This window comes from Macrobrachium nipponense, chromosome 18 (genome assembly GCF_015104395.2).
Source record: "Macrobrachium nipponense isolate FS-2020 chromosome 18, ASM1510439v2, whole genome shotgun sequence".
NCBI lineage: Eukaryota > Metazoa > Arthropoda > Malacostraca > Decapoda > Palaemonidae > Macrobrachium > Macrobrachium nipponense.
The window spans coordinates 27,082,629-27,106,478 of NC_087211.1; the positions used below are offsets into that span (position 1 = coordinate 27,082,629).

The following is a 23,850-nucleotide window of genomic DNA, read 5'->3' on the forward strand; positions in this document are numbered from 1 at the left end:
TGATTGCAACACTGCAGCTCTTCCCCCTTTTGCTGTCACAGAACATGATAGTATATATCTGACAGTTTTAGTACTGGAAAGGTTACAGAGAAGACTGGGATTTCTTCACAGAGAAGACTGGGATTTCCTTTCATTCTCCGATAATTTTTTAAAATATAAGCAAAAAATCTTACTAATTCACTATGGTATTTTCTTTAATGGAATTGATATTATTGCTGTATAAATTAATATTAATATTTGAAAATAGTAAATCATTTATTTATCAATACTAAAAAACATACATCTTTGTAGTTATATAAGAGAGAGAGAGAGAGAGAAAAAATTTATAGTGATTATTTTTGTTGGAAAATACAAAGAGAGAGAGAGAGAGAGAGAAACTGTGCTAAACTATAAAGGATTCTTATCTTATCATAATATGTGTTTTTTAAAAGCGTTGTAAAACTCGAGCGTCGGAAGCGTCAGCGTCGTAACCTCGACAGCGTCGTAACCCAGGGCGGATTTTTCAATGAATATTTAAGAAAAAGCATCGTAACCTCGGAACGTCGTAAGCTGGACCTGTCGTAACCCGGGGACCGCCTGTATACACACACACACACACAGTGGTATCTCGTTTGTCGAACGTTTCTTATGTCAAACTTTCTGTTTTTCGAACAAAATTTTTGAGAAAATTTTGTATCTTTTGTCGAACAAATCTCCGTACCTTGAACTGACTGATTAAGGGATTTTGACGTAGGAAAAATCTATTTCTGGGTGATTGGCTCGTGTCGCCCTATGAAAAGAATCCTTAAATCATTCTTTCTAGGTAAAATTAAATCTAAAATTTTACCAGAGAAACAAAAAAAAAAAACAAAATTAAGAAAATGTCAGTAAAACTGACTCGCTCACTCTATAAAAGAAGTGTTTCGGTAATGAGAATAGGGGCGAGTAGTGGGATCACTACCACGAGTCATTCACCATTTAGACCTTCCAATCTAAAATCCCCACCAGAGAGAGCTGATACGAAAGGGTGATGCTGCCGCTACTACTACTACTACTACTGACGCCACGGACAGCAGCGCCCCTAGCGGTCATCCTTAATCTATGAACATCTTGTCCTGCAGGGTGGGTAAACAAAGACAGGGTGGGTTTCATAGGGCGACACGAGCCAGTCACCAGAAATAGATTTTTCCTACGTCAAAATCCCTTTCTGGGCTCAGCTCGTGTCGGCCTAGAAAAGAGTACCAGAGAAACAGACAAGATGGGAATAAGGACAAATGAAAATCAGTTGTAAAAAAAGAGGTATATAATATAAGAATCAGGACATTACAAGTATACAAACAAAGTACTTAAAGCTAACTTATCCTAACAATGACATGATAAAGAAAGCAAACAATATAAAGTACTTAAATTAACTTATATCAAACATAGTAATATCCAGTAATGCAATGCAAAATAACAAAATAGATTCACTTAAGTAAGATATTTACATAATATACAAAACACATTGTGTCCTACCCTAGCATAAAAATAAGGGTAGGAACACTGAAGTACATTATAAGTACATAGTGTGGATGTCCCTAGCAAAAAAAAAAAAGGGACAATGGGCCACCATATGATCTCAGCGGGCTAAGGCTAGAGTATCCGAGTAGCATGGCAATAGGGTGAGGCATGTTGGACGAGGGTAGGTAGAAAGGAGACCTGGATCTATACTACGACTACTATACAGTATCAGGAGAAACAATGTTTCCCGCTGCTACTGCAGAAAATTTAAAAGATTCCAAGGACTTTAGGTAGTGACGTTTAAAGACTGTCGGGAGATTTCCATCCAGTATACTTTTAAGATCCTCAAAGTTCATATGTTGAAAGTAATTAATTGAGGTGGCTACTCCTCTGATGTCATGTTGCTTTGGAAATGGAATCAGGATTGGCTTGTTTAATGAAGTAAAGGATCTGTTGTCTAATTCCTTTTACTGATAAAGTACCACCTTTTCCTCTCATAAGGAGAGAACCTGAGGATCTTGAGGATGTGCGAGATAGAAAGGCTCTTAAAGTTGATACTGGGCAGAGAGAAGGATCTTGCGGAAGTGGGATGACTTTCCAAGGAGCCCACCTTGCAAGAGGATCCTCATTTTTAGCCAAAAAACTACGATCCGGCGCAAGTAGAACTTCTCCTAGAGGGAGGAATTCCACATGACCCGCATCTCTGGATAGAGCCGACAGTTCTGAAATTCTAGCTCCTGAAGCTAGGCTTAATAAGAATAACGTCTTTCTAAGAAGCATTATGAATGTACAAGACGAGTTTGTCAGTATCTGAGGCTAGTTTGAGGACATCATTTAAGAACCATGAGACTGCAGTAGGCCTTTGAGAAGGTCTCAAGTCTAGCACAGGCTTTAGGAATAGACGTAAAGTAAGATTCTGTTAGGTCTATCTGGAAACCCAACTGAAAGATCTTCCTCAAAGCCGATTTATGAGTAGTAATAGTGCTAGCTGCTAAACTTTTTTCAAACAAGGATCTGAAAAAGGATATGCTAAGTTAACTGTCATGGTTGTAGTGTTTGATTCTTTCAGGAAGGATGCTAATTTTTTAACAGCTGAGTCATATTGTCTAATAGTTGACTCTCTCTTATCTGATTCTAGGAGAGGATGTTTTGTGGATCAATGTTAGCATCTTTGTTAGCCGCAACTTCATGAAGTCCATAAAGTTAGGGTCTGAAGAATTCCTGAGGAAGCGAAACACAGTCCTCATTTGTACTGATTGTGACAGCTTGGGATTGGGAATCCGTTGAGGTCGGAGACCCAATTCCAGGAGCAGAGGATACCAGTTGCTCTTGGGCCAGTCTGGAGCAATCAGAGCTACTAGTCCCTTGAAAGTCCTCAGCTTGCTCAAGACTTTCAAAAGAAGATTCACTGGAGGAAAAACATAAATTTTTCTCCACTGATTCCAATCTAACGACAGGGCGTCCGTGGCATAAGCCAGAGGGTCCAGGTTGGGGGCCACATAGCAAGGAGCTTGTGGTTCGCTTGTGAGGCGAAGAGATCCACTTGGAGACCTGGGACTCTCCGGCATATCCACTGGAATGACCTGTCGTCCAGGACCATTCTGATTCCAGAGGGACCGACCGGGACAAAGCGTCTGCTATCACATTTCTTACCCCGCCAGGATGTGAGTGGCGGACAGATGCCATTTGTGTTTGTCTGCTAGGGCAAAGATGGCTATCATGACATGATTCACATGTTTGGATTTGGACCCTCCTCTGTTGATGCAATGAACTACCACTGCACTGTCCAAAACTAGGTCTTAGATGAGACTTTTTCGGGGGAAGAAGTCTCTTCAGGTAAGAAAAATACTGCCATTGCTTCTAAGACGTTTTATGTGAAGCTGGCGGAACTGAACTGACCAAGTCCCCTGAACTTGCTTGAATTGGGAATATCCCCCCACCCGGACAGAAGGAGGCATCCGTGTGAATGGTTAACACTGGAAGGGGATATTGAAGGGGTACTAGTTTGGCCAGGTTCTTCACTTTTGTCCATGGACGGAGCTGATTGCGAAGGATCTGTGGAATTACTGACAACTTGTCTCGAGATTTTGGCGTTTGCTCTCGATCGCCAAATCGGTTTATATCTTTTCAGCCTTGCTTTCAGGAGGATGTCTGTCACTGAGGCAAACTGAAGAGAACCTAGGATTCTTTCCTGGTTTCTCCTTGATGTTTGTTTGCATTTGAGAAATTGTTTCACAGACTTGGCTATTTCTTTCCTTTTGACCACCGGAATTGACAGATTGTGGGAAGACAAATCCCATTGGATTCCTAGCCACTGAAAACGAGACTCTGGAGTAAGTCTGGATTTTGTCTTGTTTATCTGGAACCCCAGAATGTTCCAGAAATTGAACTACCTTTTTTGTGGCTTGAGACATTCCTCGACCGTTGGTGCCCAGATCAACCAATCGTCGAGGTATGCTGCTACCATTATCCCTTGAGTTCTCAACTGTTGAACTACCACTTCTGCTATTTTCGTGAATACCCTGGGGGGCTACATTCAGACGAAAGGGCATCACTTTGAATGAGAACGTCTGATTTCCTAGTTTGAAGCCTAGGAATGGGCGGAAGTGCCTGGCTATAGGGATATGATAGTATGCGTCTGTAAGATCGATGGGAGCATGTGACGGCACAGGAAGTAAGGTCCTTACTGCGAGATGGTAAGCATTTTGAACTTGTCGCAACGAATGAAAGAGTTTAGCTTTGACAAGTCTAAGATTACCCTTCTTTTTGTTGAGCCTTTCTTTGGCACGCTGAATAAGTGACCTTGAAATTTTAGATGCTTGACTCTCGCAATAGCTCCTTTCTGAAGGAGTTCCTCCGCGTAATCTGTCAATTCCTTTGATGGTTCCTGATAAAATGATTTGATTGGAGGGGGATCTTTGATCCAACTCCAACCCAATCCCTTGGACACGATGCTTCTGTGCCCATTTGCTGAACCCCACCTGTGACGGAAGACAACAGCCTCCCTCCTACCTGGGGAGCCTCACTGTTGTTGGGTGGGTTGACCTCCGCGCCTCTGAATTGCCTTCCCCTTGCCGCTCTCCCTGTGCCACGCTGGCGAAAGTGGCCTCTCGCCCTGCTACCTCTCAAAAGCCTATTAAAGGCTGGGTAAGCCTGACCTTCATACATAGAGTTGAGGCGGCGAGACTGCGTAGGAGGTTGAGGGTTGCGACTGAGGGGACAACAGGAGGATGGGTTGGGCCTGTTTCGAAGTTGATGGTTGTCCCTGTTGGGTAACTGGGACGGCCTGGACAAACTGCTGTTGCTGCTGATGTTTCTGGTAAAGCTGGAACCTTCTACCAGACTTCTTGAGTTTCTTACCAGCAGCAGGGGCGGATTCTTGCTTCCTCTTAGAGAGATGCCCCACCTAGCCTAAGGCTCTGGTTGAGCCTAGCAGCCTCGTGGTGCACCTCTTCACAGCGGACTCTGGGAAGAGGTCCGCCCCCCACATGCTGGAAGCCAGGAGTCTATTAGGTTCGTGCCTAATAGTGCACTCCTGCAGAACGTGCTTCGGCAGTTTCCTCCTAGCTTGGAAGAAGTCGAAAGCATCCGTCTGAACTGTTTTGGAGCTGAGACTTGGCCAGAATCTTGAATAGCGGTTCTGTGCCATAAGACAGTGCCGCCATTTCCGTGATGATCAAGGAGTTGAGGGACCTCCCAAACCTAGTTCGAGCATCGAACTCTGCCTGAATCAAAGTATCAGGCAGCCTTGGAAGCTTCTCGCCAAACTGGTCCATTGCACAGTCTGGCTTAAGCTTACCAATCGTGAACGTGGCAGGCAAGTTCTCACCCATAATTCTCCAAAGGCTGGAAAGGAGCGAGAAGTAGAGTCAGCTTCCCTCAGCTGTGGCATGGGCTCATCCTTGAGGACTGCCTGAAGAGTCGCTTCCACTATTTTTGTAGCGAACGGAAGAGAAGCCTCCTCCTCCGTCGCAAAAATAGTGAAAGGACTCTTGAAAGCCTGGAGCTTAGTGTTGGTACCATCCCAGTCCTCCTGGAGGACTGGGAGCACGCTGTGCGTGCTCCCTACTAGAGGCACGGTTTTCTATACAGCACGTTTTTCTCGGGGAATCTTGTCCTCTCTAGTGAGGGCCGCCACAGTCAGCCTAGCATATCCAATGAAAGGCTGAGTTAATCCCGGAGGATAAAACTCGAAGTCCTCAATCCTTCGAGTTCCACACTCCGGGACAGAGATCATGCCGTCCTTGAATGGAGCGTAAGCGGCCACTCTCCATGGGTTATCCATGGAGAAGGCTGGTAGGGACTCATATGGAGGTAGCTGAAGAATGCCAGTACCTGCTACTGGGGAGATTGGTTGAGGAGCCTGAGAAAGCCCAGCTACTCGGTCCTCATTCTCTCTAACTCTGTTAGAGAGATCTTGGATGGATTGGCCCGACTGACTGAGGGTGTTTGACAGCTGCGCAAACATCTGTTCAAACCTGGTTCCGAGGGCGGAGACCTGCGAGCCGACCATCTCTCCCACTCCCTGTTTGCATCACCACTGCTTAGAAGGCAGTGGGATCAAAGGAGCTCGGTCCCGCTACTCCAACCGGCGTTGCCGGAGTGGATGCGGTGGAGGCCGGAGAAGGCGTTGGCTCGGCTGGAGCGCGAGCCTTCTCCTTAGAAGCCTTGCTTCTAGAGCTCTTAGAGTATGAAGAGCTCGGCTTTGCCTTCACCGCGTCAGCATAGGAAGTCGAAGACTTCTTTGCTGAAGAAGACGACGACGATTTCTTAGAAGTCGTCTTGTGGAGGGTCTTCTGTTCTCTCTGTCCCTTCACCTTTGGGGGTACAGAGAGAGCGGGTAGGGATCTCAGATCCCGTAAAGCCTTGGAAAGAAGCAGTAGAAGGGACAGGAGAAGATCCAGGAGCGCCCAAGGAAAAGACCTTGCTGCCCGACACACCTACCTCAACCAAACAAATCCTCCGCCGCTACCGCCATAGGTTCAATGTTCAGGTCCAAAGTTGCGACGTCTGGGACCGGCTCCTGCGTGGCCGCGGACCCGAACGACTGCTGCACCTCTTGTTGTATGGAAGCGATGAGAGGGGCTGCCGAGATGGGGTCAACGTAACCTGTTGACTTGCCGCCGGGGAAGATCTGAACGGCCAGCTTCTTATCTAAGATGTACGGCTGGCCCTTGGCGGCGTTCTTCCCGAAGCCGCCCACCCAAGCCTTCAGGGTTGCTAAGGCGACTTCCTTCACGGCGGCAGCCTGAAAGAGAAGGCGAAATGAAGCTTCGAGCGGCGGGGACGGGGTTTAACAAGCTTATGACTAATGTGGTTATTAGTGATACGATCAAGAAGTCTAAAAGTCGACTTACCCCCCCACCAGCTGACTGACAAGGTCATAGCAAATGGTGCAGGCTTCTGGGTGCCAGACGATCATAGCGTTGTGGGTCGTGGCACACGGGGCGTGAGTCCTGCACTCATCGTGGGCGCAGGGGTCGTAAAGCGTCGCGTTACACCCCAGGACCTGACATTTGGTAGCCTGTAAGTGGAAAGATACATAAGTATCAGGAGAACACTTACAGCCTAACAATTGCTCCGCTGCATGCCGGAGCGTGAAAGTTAGATTAAACCAGAGCCCCGCCATAATACGTGTGGTAACTAGGCGGTTGGAGTTGTCTAAGGCTACGCCGGAGACAGGAGAAAATATCCAACCAGGTGTGGTGGTGAGCCATGAAACCACGACGGAGAACGACGGAGATGGTACACACAAAGTTAGTTAATACTAAAATTCACCATAAAATTAGGGTACATCCTTATATTTATAACGAAATGTATATATAAATCTTTTCCCCGTCTACTAGAAGAGTGCCCGGGTAAGAAGCAAGCTCTCCTCCGGTAGCGGGAAAAAGGGAGGATATAGTAGGCAAGCAACAGACCACTAGTAGTGACCACCCCGCCCGCTGGCGGAGCCAGACGAACTATAACCAAAGGGGCCCCGGCTGCAGCGGAGGCTCCGTTCGTTACAGTAGGGGAAGGGTGGGACTGAGCAATAGGGGGGGGTTCCCGGCGTAACGCGGCGGGAGAGAGAGAGGGGGGGGTGGCTTAACCCTCCCCGTCCCTACAACTACCCGCTCGGTGACCCCGTACCCGAGACAAGTGGTCGCCCTATACCCCAGCTGGGAGGGAGCTCCTGGCCTCCTCAGAGAAAGAGGGAGGAAGGCTACTGTGGTTGTCATGGTAACCAAGGAGTCCCCCAGAAAGTCCCTATACCTGGTAGGGAGGGGAAGGGGCAGGGTAAGGTGCTATGGAACACGTGACCGCAAGTGGCCTAAGCCGCGATAGCAACACAACCGTGGAAGGGCCACGTGAACCAGACTGTACCAACACATGGGACATGCACCTAGGCTAGCCTAATACCCTAAATAAAACTAATAATACATCGTAAAAGAGGGGAAAAAGGGACACTTTTAGAAAAGAAAAAGAAGCCCAGGAGGAGGCAAACTGTTCCGAGGAACAGTTGACTACTCGGAGCCAGCGATAGCCGATGAAGAGCAAGAGCCTGGATGCTGGGCCAGAAACACAGAATAGCCCTAAATACCAAACTAAGAGAAATGGTAAAAGGGCTGTCCTAGCTATAAAAACGATGTAATAAACGATGTACGTGATATAGTAAGCCCATAAGTATAAGAAGTCCCAGTATGGGAGACCGGGAATTCTTAACATGAGGCGGCATGGCGCCACCACGAGTCAGCCGGGAGACCGTATATGACCTATTAGAAGGAAAATACTGGTCCCTGGAAGACTAAAATACGGTAAAATACTACTTATGAGGCACTTAACTTAGCCGATGCGATGGCAGCACGTTCCATGATGAATAAAAGTGGATAAATCCCAAGAAAACACGGCACGAGAGAAAAATGCGCACAACGTGTAAGTCTAAAGATTAAGGATGACCGCTAGGGGCGCTGCTGTCCGTGGCGTCAGTAGTAGTAGTAGTAGCGGCAGCATCACCCTTTCGTATCGGCTCTCTCTGGTGGGGATTTTAGATTGGAAGGTCTAAATGGTGAATGACTCGTGGTAGTGATCCCACTCGCCCCTATTCTCATACCGACACTTCTTTTATAGAGTGAGCGAGTCAGTTTTACTGACATTTTCTTAATTTTGTTTTTCTCTGGTAATTTTAGATTAATTTTACCTAGAAAGAATGATATTAAGGATTCTTTCATAGGCCGACACGAGCTGAGCCCAGAAATGCAGTTTATACTTGTATTCGACGGCCTACTGGGTCTTATAACTTAAACTGTATTAAATTTTTTTAAAACTTACAATATATAGTATAATAACAATATTTGACAATAAATAAAAGTATAAAGCATTAAATATAACATTTAGCATAAAAGATGTATAAGATCGTATGTAACCGCGATGACGTCACACCCAGCTGACTTGAGACTGAACGAGGGAGAATCGATATGTTGAGGAGAGAAGTTGAAGAGAGTTAAAATATTACTATGTGTATGTAAAAGCAATAACAGTTCACAAAAAGGGAATTTCCCAATGAATTTAACTTAATCATAAAGTATGAAAACAATCAAATGCAATACAGAAACAAAGAAAAAAGTCTTAATTGAGCCAGTGTTGTGCGCTGAGTCAGACGGTCTAGTTGAACAATATTAACAAAATAGTAAGTGAAAGAAAGCATCTTGCAATAAAATCTAGCATAAATGATTATCAAAATCATTTGTCATTGCGGTGATACACAGCTAACTTGAGGTAGAGGGAGGGAGCGTTTATATTTGTGAGGAATAATAAATGAATGATTTTAAGTTATCGTGTGTCGTGGTATTGTTGTGGAGTGAAGAGATGCACAGAGAGAGAGAGAGAGAGAGAGAGAGAGAGAGAGAGAGAGAGAGAGAGAGAGAGAGAGAGAGAGAGAGAGAGAGAGAGAGAGAAGAACGGCTCTGCTTCCCACTGACTTATCAGCTGATCTGGGATGATTATTCGCCCATTTCTTTCACTTACACTCACATTTGCCTAAATCACTTTTATTTTTGTTACGGTAAAATACCAATCTAGTGACAAATGCTTGTTACAATATTTTACTACTGTAAAAGTAACTCAGCTGTGTGATAAACAAACTGGCGCCGCTTTCAGCTTCTGCATGCCTTCAATTGTTTTTAAATAGCTTCCTTGTGAAAAGTTATTTTATCTTTTTCCTTTTCTTGCATTTTTTATTTATAACTTATTTGTTTGCAAAATCCACGTATGTTTTAAAAGTGCCGTTTGCCAACGGTAAGTTAATGTATTGTGGCATAATTAATCTCTAACGTGCACTTAAGATCCAAGTGTAAACACACTGATTACTCTCTCTCTCTCTCTCTCTCTCTCTCTCTCTCTCTCTCTCTCTCTCTCTCTCTCTCTGTCTGACACAATCAGGACACACATACTATCGACTCCTTTGATTATCTTTGTACCTGATATGTGAATAAAATTGATTTTATCAACCATTGCATACTGCAACCAATTCGGTTTGCTAGGGTTCCCGTCTCTCCTCCCTCCATCCCCCAGCCGGCTGGCACTATTTTTACCAAACAGTTTGTAAATCGTACATAGAAAAAATAAAATTGAGAAAATTTTACTTCATATAACATACTATTTCATTACTTTACATTCTTAATTTAACTTTTGAACACATTAATAATAGAAAAAATATGAAAAGGGTGACTTTTTAGGTAGGCTGGAACGAATTATCCTGATTCCCTTTATTTCTTATGGGGATTTTTGTTTTATATTTCGAACAAATCGTACTTCGAACAGTTCTGGAACGGATTAAGTTCAGAGATTTCTGGTGCGATAATGTGCTGAGTTCCGGTTATTGGCGCCTGATATGACACCATAACATACCTAAAAGAGTGCAATTAACCTGTTATTGGTGCCATAAGTGCCACAAATCGCAGAGTTTCAGTTAATGGCAGTTTTCGCCTATAAGCACCCAGACGAGAACGGAATGTCGCCGACAAGCGGTGTGTCTGTGTGAATCCTAATTGCCCCAATGAAAGATTTGTAGATCCGCCACCGCTGAAACTGAGAAGTTCGAAAGCGAGGCACATTTGCTGCATATTATGCTGCTGTTAAGCGAATCTTGTAGCTCTCAGCCAAGAGACCATCCATTGATGGTCCAAGTCATAACTGCTGTTGTTGGGCGGCAGTAATTGGAATTTTACAAAGTAAAGTAGAAGAGTATACCTCTGTAAAAGGTAGTGCACCTTCCCATCCCAGAGACTGTTGCTGTATGTAGTTCTTATCTTTTTCAATATTTCGTAAGCCGTGTGGATATATTACATATCTTCCTCTTTCCAATGATGTGTTTTTTGTTTTTAAATTGGCTGACCTTAAAGTTTGCCTGGTCTCTGTGTATTTTTAATGTATATGTAGCCTGGGCTATAAGGGTTAAGGATCTTCATTCACTTACTGTTGTTGATTTGCGGGCCCCAGCACAAGACCTTTTGTCTTACTTTTATGAGTGAAAGTGATATCCTTTACAAGGTGCTTCCAGCATCATTCAGAAGTCTAATGAATTAGTTCTATGTGAGAATCAGCTATCATGATACTAGAGAAGTGAGATTCATTTATAGAATAAAAATTCTGTATGCCCAACTTCCCCATTCATGTGGATATAGAAAACACAGAAAGGAATACAATAGACACAAACCAGTGTTTCATCCAAAATTGGTCATAAACAGTTCAAACTAAACTATACTTTATCCTCCCACCTGACATGGGGGACTACAGAACAGCTATCATAATAAAGAGTTAAGTATTTAAATAAATATTACCTTGAAAGTTTCTGTTTTTTTCATTTTTCAGGATGGATAACAATTATTAGTTAAAAGTCTTATTCTTGTTGGAATTTTGTTGTTTTCTTGGGTTTATTATTATTTATCCTCATCCTTTTCCAACATTTTTCTATGTGAGAATCAGCTATCATGATACTAGAGGAGTGAGATTCATTTAAAGAATAAAAATTTTGTATCCCCAACCTCCCCATTCATGTGAATATAAAAAACACTGAATTGAATACAATAGACACTCAAACCAGTGATTCATCCAAAATTGGTCATAAACAGTTCCAACTAAACTAAACCTTATCTTTCCACCTGACATGGGGACAGTGCAGCTATCATAATAAAGAGTTAAGTATTTAAATAAATATTACCTTGAAAGTTTCTTTTTTTTCATTTTTCAGGACAAGAAAAGATAAACAAAATGCTGCGCTCAAACAACAGCAGAGTAAGTCTGAGGTCCGGGCTAAGAGAAAAAATTTAGCCGCCAGAGAAGCAATGAGAGTGAAACACTTAGAACTTCCTAAGAAACGTAGACGAATGAAAATAGGCAAAGGGATGTTACTAGACTGGAATTCTGATAACTGGACCGCAGATAGTAAGTATAATACTTTACCATACATTAAATGTTAGCAGTTATAGATCAGATTTGAATGTTGTATGTTTTCAGTTCCATTAATAAATTACAGTAGTACAAACTCCTACATACGAACAAGTTGCGTTCCGAACAGCCGTTCGTATCTTGAATTGTTTGTAAAGTTGGTTTTCTCGCCTATTTTAGTGTAGTATGATATAAAGTTAGTACAGTACTGTAGGTTTTTTTTTTTTTCATCTTAAAACATGGTGCAGTAATGTACACTGCACATATACTGTATTTTATAGAATACAGTTGTTTCTTATTAAACATTCTTTTAATTTACAATCACTTTGTTCGTAACTTGAATGTTCGCAAATATGGTCATGTCTGTACTGTTTTGCCCTGAATTGAAGTAAGCAAGCAAGACCATGCATGTTGTGACTGGAAAGGAATAGGTGATGCCTGGGGTCACCGCTAAACTGACGTTGGTTCTGTCAATTGTTTTAATCCGCTTCGTCATTGCCGTAAGGAAGATATTGTCTGTATGGTCAGACTCCCAAGCTCTATTGGAAAGGTTAATCCTATTAACTTGTTGTTTTATCAGTGAAGATTCTACCATCTGACATTTGTATTGACAGCTACCATGGAGTTCCAATCCATGGTATGGTTTGTGTTATTTATGATGGAAAATTGCTGAACTGTGTTGTCCATATCTTACTGAGCGCTTATGTTGAGTTAATCTTTCCGAGATAGATTTTCCTGTGAATCCATAGTATGACATCACAATCCCTACAGGGGATTTCATAGACTCCTGTGTCTTTAGAAACTGGTTTCTGCTGAAATTTAATTAAGGATTTCCCCAGTGTATATGGAGAAATGAAGACGAAAGGGTTAGGGTGGCCTAATGTTTGTGTGAACTCTCGTAAGTTATCCACGTGGGGGATTATTATGATTTTGTTTTCAGATTTTTCCTTTTCTTTGTTTTCTGTGGGTTTGTAAAAAATGTTCTTTGCTTTATGTATGGCTTTTTCTATATGTGCTTGGGGTATTTTAATAAGATATGTTGATTTCTGATTGTTTCAAGTTCTTTATTAAGAAAATCTGGGGAACAAATTCTTATGGCTTTAAGAAATAAGTTACTTGCTCAGCTGAGTTAAACTGAAATGTCATGATAGCTGTAAAAATGTTTGTATGAAAGTGAGAATGTCGCTTCTCTAAAGACTGAATTTGTAGTTGTTTTTAGATTTGATGATTAAGACATATAAAAAAAGTGGTTTAGTTACAGTTTTCTCATTTTGCTTTAAATTTTATGTACATGGAACTTACCCAGCAGATATATACTTAGCTATAGACTCCGTCGTCCCCCGACAGAAATTCGAATTTCGCGGCACACGCTGCAGGTAGGTCAGGTGATCTACCGCCCCTGCCGCTGGGTGGCAGGAATAGGAACGATTACCGTTCTAGAACCAGATTTTCTCTGTCGCGGTAGTGTCAACATACGTTGTTGCTACCTCCTGACTTGATTTTCGTTTTTTCATCGCCATCGACCTTCTGGGCTGTCTTTTGCAGGGAAGTACTGGGTCTTTGGTTTGGCATACGCTTTTATTAACTTTTTGTTTTTAATGAATTTGGCTTCGAAATTTCGAAGAATATATTACGTGAAACTACCGAATTTTTCGGTAGACACTTATATTTTGCAATAAGGGAAATATTGATTTTTTTTTTTTTTCACTAATACGTGTATAAGTGTTAGAACTTGATGAAGGAAATATAAGATCTAACTTCCTACTTTAGGAAGTCAGAAAGCATATAACTAGATACGCCTTCCTTTAGAAGCTTTAAGAGCTCTCGTACTAACGACAGTTTAGAGTATTGACAATTTCTAGTAGTTGTTGCATCCTCATCACCTTCTTACTCCACAGAATCTACAAATTCATATGCAAATTTGAAGATAAATGGATGGAGCTCAAAAGGCGAGCTCTAAAAAGGTAAGAAGTGAATATAGCTTCCCAGTGCAGTGGAGGTGCGTCTGATCGCTTCCGTAGCGCTTCCAGGCCTAGACCTCTTCCAAACTCCCAGACCCAGTGGAGGAGGAAAGTCGACAGCCGCAGGAAGGTTAGGGAGAAACCCCCACCGGTCAGGCGTCCCCTCGGCAGGTTCTGTAGAACGTCCCAGACTGCCAAGGATAGCCATTGATAAGGCATCCTTAAAAAAGTGCGTCTCTTCATCTTACATCCGAAAAGTCGAAGAATGTATGTTTGGAGTGATCTAGCGCGTCTGAAAAACTAAGAGAACACTGAGCAAGAGCCAGCCGCTGCCAGGAAGCCGCGTTCCAGCAAGCTAGCGTGAGGTACGTTCCTATAGCCAGCAGCGAGGCGCGTTCCAGCTAACAGACTAGCGCGAGCCGCGTTCCTACAACCAAACGCGAGCCGCGTTCTAGAAAATTTTCTTGGCGCAAGGCGCCTTCAAAGAGACGAAGCGCCAGCCTGGCGCAAATTGCGCCAGAAAAACAGACGGCTAGAGCAAGGCCAGCCTTACAGTAGAGTGGCAATCAGAACGATCCTTCCATTGAACGTTTCGGGCAAGAGGCTCTTTCTAAAAGGGGTCTAGTAGGCGCTCGGAACTGTCAGGGCGCACGGGACCTTCCACGCAAGCGGAACGTTCCAGGAGCGAGTCTCCTTTCTAGCGTGCGGAACATTCCAGGCGCTAGGTGCAAGGATCCAGGCGCCAGAATATCCTTTCTCTATCTGCCTCGGCAGGGAAAGAAGGTAGTAGAGTATCTGCTGTATGAGAATACGATACGGCAAATCATAAGCACATACGTAGTTACTTCTTTGCTGAGCAACTCAATTACCAGTATCCTTCCAGGAATTTCCTAGGAAGGACTACGCTTAAAGGGATTGTTAAGACAACACCTACTTAGCTTCTAGATTTATCGAAGTCTTGTTTCGCTTAGATATGCATTATAAGAACTTCCTGAAGTTCGATAATAATGTTATAAGATTCCTTTATTAAATGGAGTAGCTGGCAACTCTGGAAGAGTAAGGCCAGTCGGCTAACGAGACTGCTATCGCTTAGACACCAACGCAGTATCATGTAGGTGTCGGTCATGAGTGGTCGTAACATTGTCTCTCTCCTGCGGGATGGAATGAATAACCGTGTCTCTACCCCTACAATCGTGGTTTTAGCCTCGGATTGAGGGGATAGTTAAGCAAACATAAATAAAATATTGTCTGCCTTTTGCTAAGAAGCTTTCAATAAGAAAGATATTACATTTCAATGCTGTTTACCGATAGGTAACATTTTTAAAGGATTCTAACGCAGCGAAACTCTATATTGTATAATGCTCTCATGCTACGAAAGCATGGCTTATTAGAGTACATGCTTAGTGAGAAGATGAATGTAGTAGAGAATTCACTTGAAGACTACGGTATGGTCAAGTCTTATGCACATTCCGATGTTAACTACAGAATTCCTAGTATCCTTACAAAGGTTTCCTAGATTAATGCTGTTTACCACAATGTGACAGTATTATAAAGGATTCTAATACGGCAGCGCGCGATATATATAATTCTCTCATCCTTTCGAGAAACGCACACAACCTTTTTAAATTCGGATATTGCTCAAGAGAAGTTGGGTGAGTCGGATGGGAAACATTCTCTTAGTGGCAGGAGTTGTTTCCCTGAATGGACTATACTACGTATATAAAAGTTTTTTCCCACAAGGACGGAATTAACATGTGAAGGATGTCGGGTACCATAAAGGCATAGATGTTATGGCGACATAACCTAAAAAGAACTAGAAGGAAGACGCCAGGCTGGCGCAAATTGTGCCAGAAGCACCATCCAAGATATTTTCTCGTTTTAGCGAGTTATTAACCTAAGAGTCCAGTAGCCTCTCGGACAGCAGGCTCGGTAACGGCAAGATTCGTTCCTGATTTCGTTACCCATTTAATCGAAAAGGGGTCGCTTACAAGGAATGATGAAATGATTTATTTTAATCACTTAGGCCAATTCCACGACTCTCATATCGCAAAGAGCATCGAGAATCTCTTTTTTCGCCCGGTTCGCGTTAACAAAAGAGAACCTATTGGGAACAGACACGGAACGTAACGATCCTTAAGAGGTTCGATGCAAGATTTTGCATGTCCGTGAGAACCTTCTCGATCGAAGATAATAACTGTTAACGTATGTCTAACATTTATTGAAAAAGAGTTGAGAAACCTGCGGAAAGTCTTCTTCATAGATCTCTGTAAGGTAGAAGACGAACAGGCTTCCTTTAGACTGCTTCTTTTTCCTCGAACCAAGAGAGGTAGCAATATAAGACATCTTTAAATTTAAAGAAGGGGAATAAACTTTAGCCTTTTTCCCCTAGTTATAAATTCTTAACAGATATTAAGATAATTGGGCGTCAAAGGAAGAGAGGATGTATGCCTCATTTTGGCCTTAGAGAGGTTGGATTCACAGAAGTCACGTTCTTCTCACAGCCAATGTTTCGTAAGGCTTTTCCAAGAGTATCTGGATATTCTATCAGAATCTATTATAAATAGACCTATAAAACCTCTCCACTCTGAGTCTGTCCGCGTGCAGACTGACCAGAAGTGGACATGAATGAGAGGTTTTTTCAAGGTAAATGACAATAGTCATGGCTAAGACATAGAATTGCTGCAGATCGTGTTAGGGAATGAGGAAACTGTCCTCTTCCGATACCTCTGTGAACCACATAGCGAGGTTTTTTCTTCACTTTCAGAGGGAAGAATCACCTATGTATATCTGCTATCAAAGAACGCAGTTAAAGGCCATACTCTGTCTCTACAAAGGAATTAGAGATAACAGAGGATTAAGATCTTCGGGATCTTATACGATACCGCAATACGACAAGAGTAGGATATCATGTACTTCGAATGGGATTTTTTTTTTGTGGCCACAGATTCCGTGTTCCGACAAAATGGAACTGCTCCTCATCTGACTTCTTTGAGGAAGTTTATGAAGGAATTCTTTGTTTCTCTTAGCCCTAAACGACCAAGAAGACAAGTGAATTTTTTGTGCATTGGAATCTCGCATCAGATTCAATGGAGACTCGGCAATGGGTTCTTGCCGAGCATAGTATGTCGGGCAAAAGAAATAAATCCCTCTATTCCTGACGCAACGCTTTCAGAGAGAAGTTAGTTGCCCAGGCAGGGTACTTACATTTTCATCTACAGAAGAAGATATGGTTTAAACGTTTGCCTACAGAGTCTTCCGGGTGCGATGAGGGCTCAAAATGCTTCTCAGAAGGTATTCAGAAGGATACAATAAGAGCTAGAAATCAGGGTTCCGCCCAATTTCAGCTCAGTCTCTCCTTCGACTTCCAGACTCCTTCCCTTCCTTCGGGCAAGGATAGGAAGATTCTGCAACGAGGAACCTCATCAACATGTAAGAAGAGATCTCGTTAGCAAAAGAAGTGTTCACGAAGGATCCTCCTCGGAGGAAGACTCTTCTCTCTCGTGTTGTTAGATATCCTGTCGTCTACTGGGTGTAGCTGACTAAAATCACCTCCCTGGCCAGGGGCCAAAAGCTCAAAGGGGAAGAATTTCTTCCACCCTTCTCCAGTCTCCTGATAAACTATGTGGTTGTTCAGGACTCTCGGACATGTAGCGCCAGCCAAGCGCCAAATGCCAATACAGGCGAAAAAACGCCAGAGGCGGACAGTTCCACGGAACTCTGTCATGGTCGGATACTGAGAAGGAGCGGGCCTCCAACCTTGCGCAAATGCGCCAGAGGCGAACAAATCGGACAGATATAAGAGTGTCCGATGTGGACATCGTCAGACAGCCTAGAGACTCTTCCAAGCTCGAAGCTCCAGCAAGTGTGGAGGAGCCAAGCCAGGCACGAGGTGCCAGCCAGGCTCTAGGAGCCAGCCAGGCTCTAGGAGCCAGCCAGGCTCTAGGAGCCAACCAGGCTCTAGGAGCCAGCCAGGCTCTAGGAGCCAGCCAGGCTCTAGGAGCCAGCCAGGCTCTAGGAGCCAGCCAGCTCTAGGAGCCAGGCAGGCTCTAGGAGCCAGCCAGGCTCTAGGAGCCAGGCAGGCTCTAGGAGCCAGGCAGGCTCTAGGAGCCAGCCAGGCTCTAGGAGCCAGCCAGGCTCTAGAAGCCAGCCAGGCGCCATCCAGGTGCCAGGCTCCTTCCAGTAAAGAGAAACCTAAAGCTCTGTCATGTAAGAGGGCTAGTCCCCATTGATATGATACAGGTAAGGCTCTGCCATGTAAGTGGGTCAGCCCCCATTGGCACGATCCGAGAAGGCTCTGTCGTGTAAGCGGGCTAGCCCCCATTGACATGATCCAGAAGGGTTTGTCAGTCATAGGTCCCTACCCTCGCTGAAACTCTTGAGGCATGCAGACTCATAGACAGTAATCATGAAGTCTTCTGCCAGGCTCCAGGTGCCTTCCAGGCGCAAGGCACCAGCCAGACGCAAGGCTCCAGCCAGGCGCGAGGCGCTAGCCAGGAAGGAGGAGCCAATCAGGCACCAGCCAGGCGCGAGGCGCCAGCCAGGCGCAAGGCGCCATCTAGGCGCGAGGCTCCAGCCAGGCTCTAGGCGCCATTCAGGCGCAAGGCTCCAGCCAGGCGCGAGGCGCTAGACAGGCGCTAGGCGCCTGCCAAGCGCTAGCCAGGCTCCAGGCTTCACCCAGAAGAGATCTATATCAAAGAACGCCCTGGCCTTCTTTGAGACATTGTGATCTCCTAAGCACTTGATAAGTGCATTGATGATTCCTTCAAACAGCTGAGAATTAAAAGCGCATGAAGTGCGAGCTTTTCCGAATTCTTGTTCTTTCCCTAACAATATGTCATAAGGACATATTAGCTGTCACATACGGGAGATGCAACTCTGTGTTGACTTCCCATTATCCGAAGGATGTCAAGATAACCTTCGAGGGATCCTTCTCTCTTGGTTGATACGGGTCTGCGGATACATTGCTGGGATAGGGAGCAGATACTGATCCTTAACTAGTGAGTTAAATTTTATTTAACGTCGTGTTTTTTCTTTGGTTGTTTGAAAGGAGTTTGTAGATAACTCTTTTCAACTTAAGCACTAACCCTCGTGTTAGGATCAGGTGATCGGGATCGGTGTTGTCTCCTTAATTATGCCACTAGGCATAGGCATATGTCATGTAAGAGGCTCTGTCGAGTAAATGGATAAGACCCCATCGACAGACCCACAAGAACTCTTAGCCATAGGTCACATCCTCGCTGAGGCTCTTGAGGCGAAGCAGATTCCTAGGCATTAGCCATGGAGGCTTCCGCCTGATCAAGTAGGAACCAAGGTTTTATTTTTATTTATTTATTACCTACAACGTATGTTGTTTACCTGTCTATTCAGTAAATAGTTGTCTCTTTCCCACCACCAAGGGTGTCAATCAGCTAAGTATATATCTGCTGGGTAAGTTCCATGTACAAAAATGATATTGTTAAGATACAATAAAGTTTTGTACATACTTACCTGGTCAGATATATACGATTGATGGCCCACCCAACGTCCCCTCAGGAGACAGGTGGAAGAGAAAATCTGGTTCTAGAAACGGTAATCGTTCCTATTCCTGCCACCCAGGCGGCTAGGGGCGGTAGATCACCTGACCTACCTGCAGCGTGTGCCGCGAAATTCGAATTTCTGTCGGGGACGACGGAGTCTATAGCTAAGTATATATCTGCCAGGTAAGTATGTACAAAACTTTATTGTATCTTAACAATATCATGCTCAGGACCAAGGAATTTAATTTTTGTAGAAACACATCAAAATCACCCCACCGTCAAAAATTTGGTTGCAGTATGGTGAGTCTGCTCAGTCCTGCGTTAGCATACTTATACATGAAGTATTTCAAAACAGTAATTATAAGCCCCATCAAACCTGCAGATATGATTTGGCTTTGTTGTGGAGAGGAAAAGTGAGTGTGTCAATTTTGATGTCTTTCTAAAAAATTAAAATCCTTGGTCCCGAGCATAAAATTTAAAGCAGAATGGGAAAACTATAACCAAATCCCTGCTTTAGATGTCTTAATCATCAGAACTAATAAGAAATACAAATTCACTGTCTTCAGGAAAGTGACATTCTCACTTTCATCATAAATTTTTACATTTCAATTTAACTCGGTATAGCAAGTAACTTACTTCTTAGAGCCATGAGAATTTGCTTCCCACAAAGACCTTGAAACAACTTGAAACAATCAGAAATCAACTTATCTTGTTAAAATACCCCAAGCACATAATAGAAAAAGCCATACATAAAGCAAAGAGCATTTTTTACAAAACCACATAAAACAAAGAAAAGTAAAAGTCACAAACAAAAACATAATTACTCACATGGATAATTTATGAGAGATCACACAAACATTATGCCATCCTAACCCTTTTATCTTCACTCATCCTAATACATTGGGGAAATCCTTAATTAACATTCAGCAGAAACCAGTTTTTAAAGACACAGGAGTCTATGAAATCCCCTGTAAGGATTGTGATAAGTCATACTTTGGATTCACAGGAAAATCTCTCTCAGGAAGATTAACTCAACATAAACGTGCTCATGTTCCAATCCATAACTAATCCTGAATTTTATACAAAAGCAATTCTCAATTCAAGTGTCAGATGGTAGAATCTTCACTGATAAAACAACAAAATAGTACCAATAGGATCAACCTTTCCAATAGATCCTGGGACACTGACCATATACTAGACCATATCTTCCTTAACCTCTTCATTACCGAAAGTTTGTTTGGAGGTAGGCAGGTACCACCATTCAAGTCTACTACACCGCCCCGGGTGCATAAAGGTGGTACGTACAGTACCACCAAAACTCCTCTTTTCAGATAGGGACTTCCAATCATTCTGTAATTTCGGTTTGAAGAGTTTGGAGCAAAATAAACAGTATGATACGATGCCAGACATATGATGAACCCCAAAAAATATTATTACTGCTTATAGTAGTGTGTAGGTGACAGATGAACTGCGTCTCAACAAAAAATCACAAAACCAGACAAGCGTAAACATGTAATAACTTCTACCCAATTATAAAACCAGTTGCATCATTATTTACTGTATTTATTTATTTATTCACTTATTACATTTTACAAATAAAAGATATGAACACCAGATAAATGAAGGTAAAAATAAAGCCTTATAGTAACTTTATATATAAAAAACCAAACCAGAGAAAAAGCAAAAAAGCGATTTTTTCTGAGGACAAGAAACTTGAAAAATCAGTTTAGATACCCCTAAAGTTGTTTTTTGTGATGAAACTAATCTTATTAAACGTAGAAAATGACATCGACCAATTTTTGAAAGATATTACTATAAAATTTGCAATTTCCATATATATAGGCGGGGCTTTCGCTTTAGTTTTTGCTCTTTTTTTTTTGTTATTACGTGCTTATTTACTGTTCTATTTTGATAATACTTTATGTGCATGTTCCAGGTGGATATACCAACATTCTGTAAGACCGAATTTCTATTCAAGACTACTTTTCTCACCGACCACCAGTGTCCCTTGTACAAGGGACACTGAGTTTCACATTTTTTTTCATAAAATCATTTATTTTCCATGTAGGATGATAAAACTCACAGAGAATATGCATTATTATAGTGCTAATAATACCTGATAATTTCATTAGCCTGGCTTGATTACTGTATTTTTGGCAAATATTTTTACGATCGGCACCCCTACAAACTGGAGTCACTACCGAGAGATTCAGTTCGGCAGCGAACGCAATGTTTACATTCTGCTCACCCACCCGGTAAAGAAGGGGTTAATGCAATGATGAAGCAGATTAACCAATGTCAGCTTAGTGGTTAACCCAGGCATGGGAGTCAGTCCACGGAAATATAGTCCTTAGCTTTAAACCAGTGTTTTAATGGGACTTTTACACATGAGACATATTCTCTTTTAACAGAAGAATTTATTGACATATTTATATATACGTATATATATATAGTATATATATATATATATATATATATAATATTATATATATATATATCTATATATATATAGTAAAAGAGCTAAGTAGATAAAAAAAAATAAGGGCTAAGGTAACAGCGCAGGATAGTTCAAACCAGATTGATAGCTTCACGGGATTAAAAGGTACATATTGAAGACTTGTGCACTGGAGTACCTCAACAGAAGTATGGTTATTGTTTTGCAAAACAGGAAGTATACATTAGCCCATGAAGCATAAGTGTTTAAAGAGGCTAATGAAATTTCTGGTGAAGTACAACATATAGAACATGTAAGATTGCCAAACAGGAAATCTTTGGGCAGTGCTAGTGGTTATAATTACATACCATTGTTGGGATAAAACCACACCTTAAGCAGGAGAACAGTATTAGTTAACAGGGTAAGAAAGAACTGAAACTGTTGCGTTATTGCTATTATCTTTGTAAAAATAAGATTCCTTTTGCATGTTGAATTATAAAAAAAATAGCTTATGCTTGAACAGGGATTGTAGTGAACTAAGAGTGATGATGGTGCTTGTAGTTTATTCATAATTGTGCAAGTATATTGTAGTTCACATGCAAACATAGTCATACTAAAATTCTTCAAGGTTTATTAATTCTATTTTGTCTAAGGAAATGTAATTTTAGATACTCATTATCTTATTTGTTCAGAATCACAGTCATGTTAAATATGCGTTAATGATTTTGGCAGTAGGTTTTAACATATAAGCTCAAATATTTACAGTATTTAAATTTAAAAGGCCTATCTGGTCACTAAATTTGGTATTACAACATGTAGTTTATTGATGCCGACCCATCTGGGTTATGAGTCATTATCTTCCATAGTAAATTTTTTAAAAATCAACTTTCCCCTTTATTGCCTGAATTCCTATGTGGTTTATGAACAGGAATCTTATTTTGCAGGTATGTTTTTAGAATATGTGAATTTATGTAAACTATTATTGAGCTCATTAGCCTTATTAATACATATAAAAAATGATTTAGTAGTGCCACCCACTCCCATTTAGGTAAAGAAGGTAGACAGCTCGAATAAAAAGAGACCAAAGGGAACAGATGAAAAGTAAGAGACAGGAAATAGTGTAGTTGGGGCCAAATGGGCACTAGGAAGAACTTTTATTACTACCTCATCAGGAAGTTTAAATATTCATGTATACCATAAGTACCTCCTCAAAACTAACTCCTACCCTTTTATGCTTTTAATGATTCTTTTGTGCTTTTAATGATTTTATGGTTGAAGTTTTGAACCTATTCTTTATCCTTTTGTACAGACAATGAATTGGTAAAGCGATGCAAGATGAATGGTGTTGAAGAAGATTTTGTCGAACAGATAGTTGATTTCCACTCAAAGATCTCTGGAGAACGCATGTTTAAAGTACCAGGAGTGAGGTACCAGAAAACTTCAGCCCTTCCAGCAGTGAAAGTAGCAGAAGCAGGTAAATGTTCAGTGAGTTTTTGTTAACATTTTATCAGTGATATATATATATATAGATATATATATATATATATATATATATATATATATATATATATATATATATATATATATATATATATATATATATATATATATATATCTGCAACTGATATATCCTTGGAAAACGGAGTCTTGATAGAAAGAGTAAAACCAGCACTTGTACATAAAACATCCTTTATTTTCTTATGACTACCGGTTTCGGAGTAACTGTCTCATCATCAGGTCTATACAAAAACACCAGAAGAAAAAAAAATTAAAAATCACTAAATTACGATCGATCATTAGAATGAAGAAGTGTTACACAAAGGTTACATTGTATATATAATAAAAACAAAGTAATGTACAAGCATAAAAAACGGGAAAGTAAGCAATATTAAAAAATAAATAAATAAATAAATATATAAATAAATACCTGCATCATGAAGGCATACAAACATACACACTAAAAATTTAAAAACACAGCATCTCCGTGGACCTCTCGTTGTTACTGAGGGAAGGTTTCAACTTAAAGTGTAGA

The 23,850-nt window shown here is 41.8% G+C and overlaps 1 protein-coding gene across 1 annotated transcript in view; it reads left to right on the forward strand.

Annotated features, from left to right (window-relative positions):
- Window positions 1-23,850, forward strand: part of LOC135196934 (ribosome biogenesis protein NOP53-like) — a 113,819-nt gene that overhangs the window by 47,821 nt on the left and 42,148 nt on the right. Inside the window, exons 4-5 of the mRNA XM_064223774.1 lie at window positions 11,711-11,904; window positions 23,128-23,292. Coding sequence (XP_064079844.1) covers window positions 11,711-11,904; window positions 23,128-23,292 — 359 coding nt within the window. The remainder of the gene's footprint in view (window positions 1-11,710; window positions 11,905-23,127; window positions 23,293-23,850) is intronic.